At 39.3% G+C, this 14,896-nt stretch overlaps 2 protein-coding genes across 7 annotated transcripts in view; one reads left to right on the top strand and one right to left on the bottom strand.

Annotated features, from left to right (window-relative positions):
- The window catches only part of LOC139533065 (zinc finger protein ZFP2-like), a 316,223-nt gene that overhangs the window by 10,042 nt on the left and 291,285 nt on the right, over nucleotides 1-14,896 (bottom strand). Inside the window, exons 1-4 of one of the 6 annotated variants that reach the window (XM_071331285.1) lie at nucleotides 9,183-10,542; nucleotides 7,994-8,242; nucleotides 5,735-5,927; nucleotides 422-655 (exon numbers count right to left, since the gene is read on the bottom strand). In XM_071331285.1, the coding sequence (XP_071187386.1) occupies nucleotides 422-655; nucleotides 5,735-5,762 (262 nt within the window). In that variant the 5' untranslated portion in view covers nucleotides 5,763-5,927; nucleotides 7,994-8,242; nucleotides 9,183-10,542. Of the gene's footprint in view, nucleotides 1-421; nucleotides 656-1,631; nucleotides 2,086-5,734; nucleotides 5,928-7,993; nucleotides 8,243-9,182; nucleotides 14,056-14,896 lie in introns of those variants that run through there. The other 5 variants (XM_071331290.1, XM_071331286.1, XM_071331292.1 and 2 more) reach the window with 5 other exon arrangements.
- The window catches only part of LOC139533031 (zinc finger protein ZFP2-like), a 530,089-nt gene that overhangs the window by 341,059 nt on the left and 174,134 nt on the right, over nucleotides 1-14,896 (top strand). The window lies entirely within an intron of this gene.

Here is a 14,896-nt window from a genome sequence, read left to right as displayed (position 1 = left end):
TTCGGTTACTGTCCCAATGCTCTAACCACTAGGCTACCTGTACGTATTCACACAAGTAGGCTGTGCAATACAAAAAGAGAATAAAACTATTCTAAAAGTATCTCATAAGTCAAGAAAATTATGACCCATATCATCCTCCACTCACTATCACAAGGGTTAGAAACTACACAGACTCATTTCATAGAACTTTAAACCACTGTCAGTTTGTCTACTTCACTTCATCAGTCTACTCTGAACAATCCAGATAGCCCAGTTAATAAAACAAATGCTGGCAATACTGGTATGCAAGTCTCAGTACCATGAAATAACAGCTTCCTTCTCATTGAAACAGTTCATCATGAAACAGTTCTACTGAAACTTTTCATACACAGTGGGAAGTTGGAATGAAAAACAAACTTAGTTAGATAGAACGTGCTCTTACCACGATTAACAGATTTCCCAATCTTCTCCTCCTCTTCTTCATCTTTAATGTTGGCATTCAGCTCCAGTGTTTGACTGCAGTCTTCCAGCTTCACTGATGCCATCTCTGGATCCTGCAGAGCAAACTGGGCTCCACTGTCACAATCAGGACCCAGTGACTGTAGGTTTTGCCACAGTGTGGAAGGAGAGAGGAGGGCTGGGTTTATTCTTACTGTTGATGTTACCGGCCTCATACCTGAGTCGGCAAGTAGTAGAAGAGAAACAGACAAACATTGTCTTGACATTTCTGGCACCTTTTTTATTCTCTAAAAATATATTATATTTCTTCTTGTTCAATTATCTAATTCAGTGCTTGACTTGGACTGAAATAGTTGCCGGTACTGTTTATATTTAGGTGTAGGAGCTCCACAATACTGTTGAGCTAATATTCTATAAAGAGGACCATGAGCTCAAACAGTAGAAATTTGAGGTGAACTCTTGTCCAAGTCAAGAACGGATCTCATTTCAATAGATCAGGTAGGTGAGCATTGACAACAAAACATTATTGCATTAACATTAAAACACAAAGGACACACAACGTTAAGATCACTTAATATATAGATTTACTAAATTCACATAAAATGACTCAAAAACCATGAAGTACAAGGTTAGTTTGTTTCAGGCAGCACTATGTATTATTTTCCTGAAGAACCGCGTCTTCGTTGTTTCAATCAAAACAGTAGTATTTCCGTTCACACCATACTCAAATGTATAGATAAAGATAGAAACAAATGCATGTGTCTGAATATTAGTACACATGTAGAAAACCAACAAGCATTACATTCAGCTTCAAAACAGTAGCGCAACCGTAAAATGGTCTGCACCCACACTGCCTGCACTTTAGTCCGTTGACCCAGTCCGAGGCGGCGCCGCCATTTTACCAGCGTGTGAATTTTACACAAAACCGATAACATGCAACTCAGAAATCTCAAATGAATGGATTCTTTATGAAAATTAACATGAGCAGAATATGTACATCCACTAAGACAAACCCAACGTATCTAGTTACGTGACTTGTAAAATAGTATAACGTCACCACGTTCTTCACTCGGTTTGACACAAATATCACATCAAACCTTTACCAAACGTGATAATAATTTAATGGATTTGTTACCTAGCATGGAATGACATGTTTTTTCGAAATTAGAAAATTTACACGTGCTATTACGTACCTGTAGTAATAAAAGGAAACGGGCACAAAAGATACCTTCTTGACTGCACAGTTCTGGCGCTTTTTTTATTCTGAAGAATGGTGCACGCCTGTCGGGAACTTCCTGTTCCCCCACTAACACCGTCCGTGCATTGCGGGATCCTTGGGCTGGCCCTACCCTGTTACATGAGAAGGGGGTAGCTGCTGCTGCTGCTGCTGCTCCCGCCCTCTCCTCCTCCCAAATGTATTACTTGGGTCTCGGGACGATTGGGCTACTCTCTGGCAGATGATTAAACGGGCGTCTGTATATAATTAACATTTCATTATTTATTTGTCCATATTTTTTAATTGTTTCTGTGATTTAAAAAAAATACAATTAACATTTATATTAAATTATTTTAGAGTCCGGTTTAAGTTGTATTTTACTATTTTGATACTTTGTACATGGCAGCTGATAAACATTAACGCAGCAGTCGCAGTGCGAACTGCATTGCTACAGATGCTAGTTCGATGCCAGTGCCGGCGGTGACCAGGAGACCCATGTGGCGACGCACGATTGGCCCAGCGTCCTCTGAGTTAGGGGAGGGTTTGGCCGGCCAGGATGTCCTTGTCCCATACAGCATTTCCTCTGACGTTATTTTGGGGGGGTGGAGGGGTATAATTTGTATGCATACAGTGTATAATAGTAATATTTAAAATTACTGTCTGGTAATTTTGTATACATTTATTTAAATTTGCATCTGGCCGCTTCTGGGGGGATTCTGGTAAGATGCCAGCTAAGCTGGCTCAATTCCGGTAGATGGAAACAGCCTGATGTACTTGGGCCGATTCTTGGCAGTCATTAATTCTGATTCCGGGCCGAGTCAATCAGTTCCGGCCCACCGGAAGAGGGCCGCTTCTGGGCCTATTCCTCATTGCGAAGTTGCTATATATTGGCAGGAACTGGAACAAGCTGTGGTACACGTCGATCCAGACCACCCCAAACAGGCTCAATGGGTGACATGTCTAGTGAGTATGCAGACCATGGAAGAATTGGGACATTTTCAGCTTCCAGGGATTGTGTACAGATCCTTCTGTGGATAAATGGCAGGACGATGGGCCTCGGGATCTTGTCATGGTATCTCTGTGCATTCAAATTACCATTGATAAAATGCAATTGCGTTCGTTGTCTTCCATACCATAACCCGATGCTAGCATGGAGTACTTTGTAGACAAAGGCAAACCGCTCCCGACACAACACCCTACACGTGGTCTGCAATTGAGAGGCTTGTTGGGCATACCGCTAAATTCTCAAAAAGAACTTGGAGGCAGCTTATGGTAAAGAAATCAACATTAAATTATCTGGTAGCAGCTATGGTGCACATTCCTGCAGTCAGCATGCCAATTGCATGCTCTCTCAAAACTTGAGACATCTGTTGCATTGGGTTGTGTGACATAACTGCACATTTTAGTGGCATTTTCGTTTTATATTTGTTAGGGATCCCCATTAGCTGCTGCCAAGGCAGCACCTTCTCAGCTACTCTTGTCCCCAGCACAAGGTGCACCTGTGTAATGATGATCATGCAATTTAATCAGCTTCTTGATATGCCACACCTGTCAGGTGGGCGGATTATCTTGGCAAAGGAGAAATGCTCACTAATAGGGATGTAAACAAATTTGTGCACAACATTTGAGAGAAATAAGCTTTGTGTGTGTATGGAACATTTATGGGATGAAACATGGGACACTTTACATGTCGCGTTTATATTTTTGTTCAGTACATACGGTATAAAAAATAAATAATACAAACTAAAATCAGCCTGCTTTTCTGTTCTAATCAGGTTCCTACACAGGCTCAGAAGGATCCTCTAAGGCTGGAACATTTTCTGGCGACAGTAGTCTGTGAAGTCTTGGAGGCCCAAAAACTTCTCAGCTGTAGATATAATTATGTCCAGGAAGCTTGGCCCCAGTGATGTACTGGGCCATTCGCACTACCCTCTGTAGTGCCTTGCGGTCGGAGGCCGAGCATTGCCATAACAGGCAATGATGCAATAGGTTTTGTCATGCCTGCTTCACGGCTGTTTTGGTGTCCTTGGACCATGTTAGTTTGTTGGTGATATGGACACCAAGGAACTTGAAGCTCTCAACCTGCACCACTGCAGCCCCGTCGATGAGAATGGGGGCGTGCTCGGTCCTCTTTTTCCTGTAGTCCACAATCATCTCCTTTGTCTTGATCACGTAGCATTTTCTTCACAATAAGTGTATCCAGATCACTTGATTGACGTACAACATTTGCAACTGGTTGCGTTGCATCCACCACCATATCTTCTTCAGAACTGTGGCTCCTTGCCCCTTTTCACTGCCTCCACATGGCAGATTTGCTGAACAGTCCTGATCCTTGACACCTCAACCTCTTTCACCCTAACAGGGCACTCTGGGAATTCGGGAATATGAGCCCCACCACAGTTGCAACATTTTACATTCAAACTCTTCAATGCCCCTCTAAAATGAAATGCTAATTAGCTGCTAATGTAGCGTTGTTCATCTCCGCGTCTACTGCTTCATAGTAATGTAAGTTATGTCAATTACTTGAATATGGCTTATTGTGAGGTCAATAACTATGTGCAATGAAACCTTGTTTTCATTCAAACCAATTATAGCCGTAGCTCTAGTTTTCCTCATCTTCAGGTTCTCAAACTGAACAGGACATCAGTAGTCCGCGTGCACAGATATATATATATAAAGTCTATTTATCTCAAATCAATGTCACGTGGTTAATCAAAATTATATCTAAAATAAAATTACACAAATCTAAAAGTAACTTCTATTGCCATTGCCAAAACTAGCTTACATAAAGCCAACAGATAAAAACAATCGCAGCCTGCAGGTAGAAAATATCCTGATGAAATAAATATCATATGAATCAAATTGGCTACACATGGCCTGTCTGCAAGAAACTTGAAACATTGTATCAACTATCCATTTGGTCTGGCCTGTGCTAGCAAACTTGCAACATTGTATAAAATATTTTGGGCCCTCCGTTTCCCATGACAGCGAGCTCCAGACAGACAGACGTAGGGATATTTTGCGCAAAGGATAAGAAGTAATTAGGTTGGCCTGTTTTATGACGTTTCCACCGGATCAGAGCATGGCAGTTTTGGTGGTTATCAAAAGGGAGAGAGCTGGACATTTTCAAATAGGCTACGTTGAGGAACTATTATCATTCTCAATGGATGTAGAAACAGACTTCACATACTTGCTGTTTGAGCTGAACATTTTTATATTTGAGAAACACCACAGTGACGGTGAGTGAAGACAATCAGAAATAGTATCAGATCCCCAAATGGGCACATTTATAGGCCTACATTTACACAGAGGCCAGCTAGCCTATAGGACTACTTCAATGAGTAATCAGGTGTGTGTCCTTACTCAACATTGACAGGAGCACACTAAACAAAACACAATTAATAAATTGACAACTCCTAAATGGAATGAAATACACCAAAACTTCTCAAGTGTAGCCTAAGTTATACGCTCTGCAAACAATGTGTCCACTCCTACAATGACAATGGTAAGACTGTAATAATAATGTATTGAATGCATTACCGTAACCAAACAAACATTGTAGATTAGAAATGATGGTGATAGTGGTGTGCCATTCCCTCCGCAATGGACAAGTCCACTCAGACAGACAATGGATTAGTCCACTCAGACAGCCGTGAATCAGACAGATGGCTCATGTGCCATACATTTTTATATATATACTGTATATATATATTTGCCACTGCTTGACTAAAAAAAGCTTGGTTGACCAACAGCCTATCTATCAACCAAACAATCTACCAGTTGACTAAATGGGGTCTCAGTCCTAAAAGCTTTTCAACAGTCAAAGGCAAAAAGAATGAAAATTATTAGTATTTTCATCCTCCTCTCACTCATTTCAACTATACAGACTCATCTCAACTATACAGACTCATTTCATAGAACTTTAAAACACTGGCAGTTTGTCTACTTCACTTCTTTAGTCACTCCAGATAACCCAGTTGTTCAGGGATGTGTTGTCAGAATTACAGAAGTCAACCTATCAATAGACTGGGTTATAACTTAACGAGGTCTAATTTACAGGTAGATAGAACCTGCTCTTACCAATCTTCTCCATCTTTAATGTTGACATTCAGCTCCATTGTTTGACTGCAGTCTTCCAGCTTCTCTGGATCCTGCGGTGCAAACTGGGCTCCACTGTCACAATCAGGACCCAGTGACTGTAGGTTTGGACTCAGTGTGGAAGGAGAGAGGCAGGCTGGGATTGTCCTCACTGTTGATGTTACCGGCCTCATACCTGAGTCGGCAAGTAGTAGAAGAGAAACAGACAAAAGTTATTTTCTTGAAAGTTCTGGCAAGGTCTTTATTCTTTAAAAAAATATTATATTTTTTCTTGTTCAATTATCTAATTCAGTGCTTGACTTGGACTGAAATATTTGCCGATAAACATTTTGGGTGCCGGTACTGTTTATATTTAGGTGCAGGAGCTCCACAATACTTTTGAGCTAATACTTAACCTGTAGTAGATAAATGCATAAATGACTCAAAAACCATTTAGTACAAGGTTAGTTCGTTTTAGGCAGCACCACAGCCAGCAGCATACCACCCTGCATACCACTGCTGGCTTGCTTCTGAAGCTAAGCAGGGTTGGTCCTGGTCAGTCCCTGGATGGGAGACCAGGTGCTGCTGGAAGAGGTGTTGGAGGGCCAGTAGGAGGCACTCTTTCCTCTGGTCTAAACAAAGATCCCAATGCCCCAGGGCAGTGATTGGGGACACTGCTCTGTGTAGGGTGCCGTCTTTCGGATGGGACGTTAAACGGGTGTCCTGACTCTCTGAGGTCATTAAAGATCCCATGGCACTTATCGTAAGAGTAGGGGTGTTAACCCCGGTGTCCTGGCTAAATTCCCAATCTGGCCCTCAACCATCACAGTCACCTAATAATCCCCAGTTTACAATTGGCTCATTCATCCCCCTCCTCTCCCCTGTAACTATTCCCCAGGTCGTTGCTGCAAATGAGAACGTGTTCTCAGTCAACTTACCTGGTAAAATAACGGTAAAATAAATAAAATAAAAAAATGTGCTATTTTCCTTAATAACCTTGTCTTCACTGTATTACTTCAAAAACACAACACAGTAGTGCAACCGTAACATTGTCTCCCTCTGCGGATTAAGTTTGTTGATGCAGACCGAGTGGCGCTGCCATTTTACCAGTTTGTAAACATTTCCTTTCATGGAGCTTTACGGACAATTCCTTCGACCCCATGGCTTGGTTTTTGCTCTGACATGCACTGTCAAATGTGGGACCTTATATAGACAGGTGTGTACCTTTGCAAATCGTGTCCAATCAATTGAATTTACCACAGGTGGACTCCAATCAAGTTGTAGAAACATCTCAAGGATGGTCAATGGAAACAAGATGCACTCGATCTCAATATCGAGTCTTATAGCAAAAGGTCTGAATACTTATGTAAATAAGGTATCTGTTTAAAAAAAAAAAAAAAAAAATTAAATTGTGATAACATTTCTAAAAACCTGTGTGTGCTTTGTCATTATGGGGTATTGTGATGTCATTATGGGGTATTGTGATGTCATTATGGGGTATTGTGTGTAGATTGATGAGGACCGTTTCTTATTTAATCCATTTTAAAATAAGGCTGTAACGTAACAAAATGTGGAAAAAGTCAAGGTGTCTGAATACTTTACGAATGCACTGTATGTATTCATATCAGTAGGCTGGTACTGTATGTATTCATATCAGTAGTCTGGTACTGTATGTATTCATATCAGTAGTCTGGTACTGTATGTATTCATATCAGTAGCCTGGTACCGTATGTATTCATATCAGTAGCCTGGTACTGTATGTATTCATATCAGTAGCCTGGTACCGTATGTATTCATATCAGTAGCCTGGTACTGTATGTATTCATATCAGTAGCCTGGTACCGTATGTATTCATATCAGTAGCCTGGTACTGTATGTATTCATATAAGTAGGCTGTGTAATACAAAGGGGAATAAAAATAATCTGAAAGTATCTCATGTCATTAAAATGATGAGCCATATCATCCTCCATTCACTATTACAAGGGTAAGAAACTACACAGACTCACTTCATAGAACTTTAAAACACTGGCAGTTTGTCTACTTCACTTCTTTAGTCTACTCTCTGAACACTCCAGATAGCCCAGTGAATAAAACAAATGCTGGCAATACTGGTGTCAAACCATGCAAGTGTCAGTAGCATGAAATAACATCTACCTTCTCATTGAAACAGTTCATCATGAAACAGTTCTACAGCAACTTTTCATGCACAGTGGGAAGTTGGAACGAACAACAAACTTGGATAGATAGAACCCTGCTCTTACCATGAGAAACAGATTCCCCAATCTTCTCCTCCTCTTCTTCATCTTTAATGTTGAAATTCAGCTCCAGTGTTTGACTGCAGTCTTCCAGCTTCACTGATGCCATCTCTGGATCCTGCTGTGCAAACTGGGCTCCACTGTCACAATCAGGACCCAGTGACTGTAGGTTTGGACTCAGTGTGGAAGGAGAGAGGCAGACTGGGTTTGTCCTCATTGTTGATGTTACAAACCTCAGACTTAATCTGAGTCAGCCTGTAGTAATAAAGACAAACAGACACAAAAGTTAATCTTGACAGTTCTGGCACGTTATTAATTCTAAAATAATATTGTTTATATTTAGGTGCAGGAGCTCCACAATACGTTTGAGCTAATATTCTATAAGAGGAACATGAGCTAAAACAGTAGAAATTTGAGGTGTCGGTACTCAGCCCGGGTGTGCGGGCTGAGTGTGCGGGCTGAGTGCAGGCAAGTCAAGCACTGATGTAATTGCAATAGATCTGGTCGCTAAGCATTGACAACAAAACATTAATTAATTCACATTAGACAAAGTATACACTTTAAATTAGGCTACACAACTCTAAACGCACTTAATCTATAGTAGATTTCCTGAATTCACATAAATACATAAATTACAAAAAAACACATTTAGTACAAGTTTGCAGTATGTTTTAGGCAGCACTATGTACTATTTTCCTGAATAACCTTGTCTTCACTGTATTATTCCAATCAAAAACCAATAGTAGTTCCGTTCACACCATAGTAACATGTATAGATAGACAGAAACAACTGAATGTCTCTGAATATTAGTTCACATGTAGAAAACTGATAATCATTGCATTTAGCTCCAAAACAGTAGTGCAACCGTAAAAGTGTCTCTCTGCTGCACTGAAGTCCGTTGATGCAGACCGAGTGGGAACCGCCATTTTACCAGCTCGTGAATTTTACACAAAACCAAAAGCCACATGTAAAACGAACCCAGAAATCTCAAATAAATTGATCCTTTATGAAATTACATTGACGAAATTATATACATCCACTCAGACTAACCCAAAGTCTCTATTGACAAGTTATCACGTTCACTCACACGGTTTGACACAAAACATAGCACATAAAACGTGATAATAACTTGACGTAATTGTTACCTAGCATGTTATGACATGTTCTTTCGATATTATAACGTGCTATTACATACCAGTAGTAATACATTTGAAACGGACACAGAAGTTGTCGTCTCGACTGCACAATTCTGGCGTATCCTTTTTTCTGAAGAATGATGCCCGCCTGCGCGGAACTTCCTGTTCCCCCACTACCAGTTTCTAAACCCAGAGACGCAACAACGCGAGACTTCAAAGAACGCCTGCGAAGCGGACCAAGCCGGGGTTTGAGAAGTCAATGAGAGAAGTGAACAATTCTGATACTTTTGCAGCGTTTAATTAACTTCTTATGGCTGGGGGTAGTATTGAGTAGCTTGGATGAATAAGGTGCCCAGAGTAAACTGCCTGCTACTCAGGCCCAGTTGCTAATATACGCATATTATTAGTAGATTTGGATAGAAAACACTCTGAAGTTTCTAAAACTGTTTGAATGATGTCTGTGAGTATAACAGAACTCATATGTTAGGCAAAAACCTGAGAAAAAAATCCAACCAGGAAGTGGGAAATCTGAGGTTTGTAGTTTTTCAACTCTTTGCCTATCCAAGATACAGTGGAAATGTGGTCATATTGCACTTCATAAGGCTTACACTAGATGTCAACAGTCTTTAGAACCTTGTTTGATGCTTCTACTGTGAAGGAGGAGGGAATGGGAGCTGATTGAGTCAGGGGTCTGCCAGATTGGCATGAGCTGATCACGCGCGCTCATGTGAGAGCGACCTGCGTTCCATAGCATTTCTACAGACAAAGGAATTCTCCGGTTGGAACATTATTGAAGATTTATGATAAAAACATCCTAAAGATTGATTCTATACTTCGTTTGACATGTTTCTACGAACTGTAATATGACTTTTCATCTGAACTTTTGCCTGGACTTGCCCGCGCCTCGTGAGTTTGGATTGTGTACTAAACGCGCAAACAAAAAGGAGGTATTTGGACATAAATGATGGACTTTATCGAACAAATCAAACATTTATTGTGGAACTTGGATTCCTGGGAGTGCATTCCGATGATCATCAAAGGTAAGTGAATATTTATAATGCTATTTCTGACTTCTGTTGACTCCACAACATGGCGGATATCTGTATGGATTGTTTTGTTGTCTGAGCGCTGTACTCAGATTAATGCATGATGTGCTTTTTCGGTAAAGCTTTTTTGGAATCTGACACAGCGGTTGCATTAAGGAGAAGTGGATCTAAAATTCCATGCATAACACTTGTATCTTTTAGCAATGTTTATTATGAGTATTTCTGTAAATTGATGTGGCTCTCTGCAAAATCACCGGATGTTCTGGAACTACTGAACATAACGCGCCAATGTAAACTGAGATTTTTGGATATAAATATGAACTTTATCGAACAAAACATACATGTATTGTGTAATATGAAGTCCTATGAGTGTCATCTGATGAAGATCATCAAAGGTTAGTGATTCATTTTATCTCTATTTCTGCTTTTTGTGACTCCTCTCTTTAGCTGGAAAAATGGCTGTGTTTTTCTGTGACTAGGTACTGACCTAACATAATCAGATGGTGTGCTTTCGTCGTAAAGCCTTTTTGAAATCGGACACTGTGGTGGGATTAACAACAAGTTTATCTTTAAAATGGTGTAAAATACTTGTATGTTTGAGGAATTTTAATTATGAGATTTCTGTTGTTTGAATTTGGCGCCCTGCACTTTCACTGGCTGTTGTCATGTCGATCCCGTTAACGGGATCTCAGCCATAAGAAGTTTTAATGGGGATCCTAATAAATACCAACAAGATTCCGTCGGCACACACTTGGCTACATGGCCATTATTTTATACATTTCATAACTGTAGTGGCTTATTCACAATAGCTCACACTGCATATCATATATATCCTAATATCACAGGTAGCCTAGTGGTTAGAGCGTTCGGCCAGTAGCTGAAAAGTTGCAGGCTCGAATCCCCGAGCTGACAAGGCAAAAATCTGTCGTTCTGCCACTGAACAATGCAGTTAACCCACTGTTCCTTAGTAGGCCGTCATTGAGGTAAAGGTTAAAAAGAAAATCACATGAGTAGCCAGACCGAGGTGAAGTTGGTTTTATATTCAGACATTTATTCGCCAAATATCATTTAAAACTTTATAAATCAATTACTAATTCACCGTTGGTCACAGAAACATCAAACTCTGTATGATTTATTCTATTAATGTCTGGTATACTTTTACAACCTTTGCTTTGAGTAGGAATTCACGTTTTGATTTGATGGAAATACATAAAATCTCAAATATTGCATTTAAAGATGAAGAAATCAATAACTAATTCAGTGATTGTCTCAGAAAAAAGTGAGAATATGCATTTATTTAAAATAACTTAAAATAAATGTTAATTTCAAGTGCAATTTGTTCTATATGAAGTTAGACAATGTTTACATAAAGTTGTACAATGTTTACAATATTAAATTGTATGTCAAATCAATGTTTGCATTTTTAGGGCAACAGTTCCACATTTTAAAGTAGTTACAAGGAACAACAGTCATTTATTCATACGTCTCTAATTTAACAGCAAAAAGGCCCCTTCCAATCATTTTCTGTTTTGGCTTTGTTGAAGTCCTTCATTGTCATCCCCAGACAAGCTAAATGGAACCATCTCTGGCACACAGAGCGTTCTATCTGCAGTATTAAAAACATAAAACAGGGTTATGTTGATTTACATGTAAATAACAGTTCTGGAATACCCAAATTCTGTTACATGTTTTTGCAATTAGGAACAATTTCAAATTGAAATAGATGTTTGTTCAATTGCTAAATTGACTTTAAAGGACATTTGACCACAACCCTGACAGAAGCACCACATAACTGAGTTGTTAATCATCGTTGAGTATTCAGGCAATATAAATCGTATAGTAATAAAGACATACATTTGCAAAAAAACGTATTTGTTGATAAAAAAGGTATCACATATCAATGTTGTAATATCAAACATTACTTGAATGGCATCTTATAGATTTGATATATTTCTATCAAATCAAAACTGGAATTTGTATTCAAAACAAAGGTTGTAAAAATATGCTAGACATTTATAGAATAAATTATATCTAGTTTGATGATTCTGTGACAAAGGGTGAATTAGTTATTGATTTAAACAGCTTTACGTTGCATTTAAGATTTTATATATTTCCATCAAATCAAAACTGGATTTTTTTATTCAAAACGAAGGTTGTAAAAGTATGCTAGACATTTAAAGAATAAACCATATATATTTTTATATTTCTGTGACAATCAATGAATTAGTTACAGATTTTTACAATTATTAATGGCTTTTTGCAAATGTCTGCTGAATGTCTGCTGAATGTCTGTTGAATGTCCGAATGTGTGAATATAAAAGCAACTTTACCTCGGTAGTAGGCAGATTATCTTCTTCAAACAACGGTAAAACTGATTGACTTTCTTCCTTCTTTCCATCTACTACACGGTTTAGTGCTCCAACCACTCGTGGAATCTTCTGCTCAAGACGATGAACCTCAATATATAACAAAACCCCAGATATAACACCCTTTTATTGCTGCCCTGCTCCGAAAAACACAATGCTTTCTCCTTCTGCTCTTCTGAGACGCATGAAATCAATACAAAACCACTACTGGTCACTCTGACTGATGTAAAGGATGGTTTTGTTCTCTTTTAACATAAATATATGCCTTATAGAAGTAGGACATGTTAATCACAAAACAGCGTGACTGCAGAAAAGCTGTTGTTAATCTAGGGTGTCGACTGTGCAAACCACAAGGTTGAGACAAGATGGAAAAATGCTGAATAACAAGAAGACAGGAACTGAGGAATGTGTAGGAAAAATGCTGAATAACAAGAAAACAGGAACTGAGGAATGTGTAGAAACCAATAAATCAGCTCAATCTTCACAAACACCATTCCGGACATTTGAATCCTGAGTGCTGTGTCTGGGCACCACCGATAGGCTAGCAAGTTTAAACCACGCTAAGCCTCTACTGTGACAAGCCAACTCTAAAGTTGGAACTACCTCTGTCACAGTATAAAAGAAGATTTCTGTACTATTTCAGTCAGTTCCCTGCTTTACCCTGCGTGGTGATACAGTGAACCCGTATATACGAAAATTGCATTTACCATTCTGAGCTTATGTTAAATAAAAATACTTAAAGTATATTCGGTGACTTTGAATCACATTTGATCCTGATATCAGATTTGATTGACGCAACCTTTCACACTGACTACCTTTCCTAATGCCTCCTTTATCATCTTCCTGGCCTCAAATGATCTCCCAAAAATACATAATTGTTGATGAATCGCGCTCCAAAAGAAATCGATGTTCGTTTACAATATCACAACGGAATGCATTACAATGTATAACCGTCATGCTTCAAAACTGGGAGAAAGAAGCAAGTCATTCACCCGCCATTTGTTCCTCAAGACGTAACACAACGACACGCGGATAATTGTAAGCGTCAACATTTTTGAAAACATTTGTAATTTGATAAGGTTGCTATATTAATGATCAGTTTCCGTTAATGTCGCAAACTATTATTTCTCTAGGCTAACATAAGATACTCTGCCTGTATACTTGCATGCTAGCTAACATTAACACTAACTTCGTTGCTCTAGCCTACTATGGTCATGTCCCTCTGGCCAGTATTGTATATTTTCGTAGCTGAATCAGAATTAGTTAGGTAACATAGAGGAATAAGATGTTTTATTTACTTTATACTTGTCATTAGAATGTCTTCTTTTGGACTATACTGTTGGCAGTTGCATTTTCCTATCTCCTCTAGGGAAAAGTCACTTGGGGCCCAGAGAGGGGAGAGGTCAGGCTTGTCTTTTACATGTCTGGTAATAGGCAGAATATCAGAAAGGGAGAATTCAAGTTTGAACATTGTCTTCATTATGAATATATCTGTGAAACCATGTGAAGGGCTCCACAATGTCTGTACTCCAGTCACTCCCTCCTTTTCCCATTGGGGGGGGGGGGGGGGGGAGTATGGCAGTGTCTGGAAGCATTGTATTACCCCTCTGATGTTGCATGAATCTTGAGATAGTATATGACCTAGAGGCTCACTCCCCCCAGGGAGCTTGTCCAGGGGTGGGGTGTATTTGATATGGGAGTAGCTAAAGTAGACAATTGATATATGCCATTGGATGAGGTAATATTTTGGTAATATGAAGTACCAAGAACGAGAAGTAGAACCTCGTCTAAGAGACCAAACTGAACGATAATTTATAGCTAATGCTATCTGGCTATGGGATAATCCTCTTTCAAGTAAAAGGCCCTTTGTGAAGTTCCTGAGATCTGTGGTTCGTCATGTGAGTTGAGAGGGGTGTATCTTGGCTATAAAAGATACTAAGTATTCTTTTGTAAGCACTCTCAGAGAATTCCTTTATAGACACTGAATTGATCTGAGAGTCAAAGGGCTATGGTGAAACTCATATAATTAAAGATGGAGTTTAAAATATAACTGACTTGTGTGTGGTTTGTAAACTCATCATTTAGTAATACAGGAAATTACCACGACAACATACAGTATTTAACTAAAAAACAGTTTCTTTAATTTAATTATACACATGAGAAAAAAGTGGCTGCTCAGCATGAATTCATGTACAAACAGTATTTTTCATTACATTCTTGTCATTTAGCAGATGTTTTTATCCAGAGAGACTTACAGGACAAATAAGAGTTAATTGGCTTGCTCAAGGGCACAATGACAGATTTTTCACCTAGTCGGCTCGGGATTCAAACTAGCGACCTTTCAGTTACTGGCCCAACACT

Source organism: Salvelinus alpinus, chromosome 10 (assembly GCF_045679555.1).
Source record: "Salvelinus alpinus chromosome 10, SLU_Salpinus.1, whole genome shotgun sequence".
Classification (NCBI taxonomy): domain Eukaryota; kingdom Metazoa; phylum Chordata; class Actinopteri; order Salmoniformes; family Salmonidae; genus Salvelinus; species Salvelinus alpinus.
The sequence above is the reverse complement of the archived record's forward strand: the minus strand, read 5'-3'. Positions and strand labels throughout refer to the sequence as shown.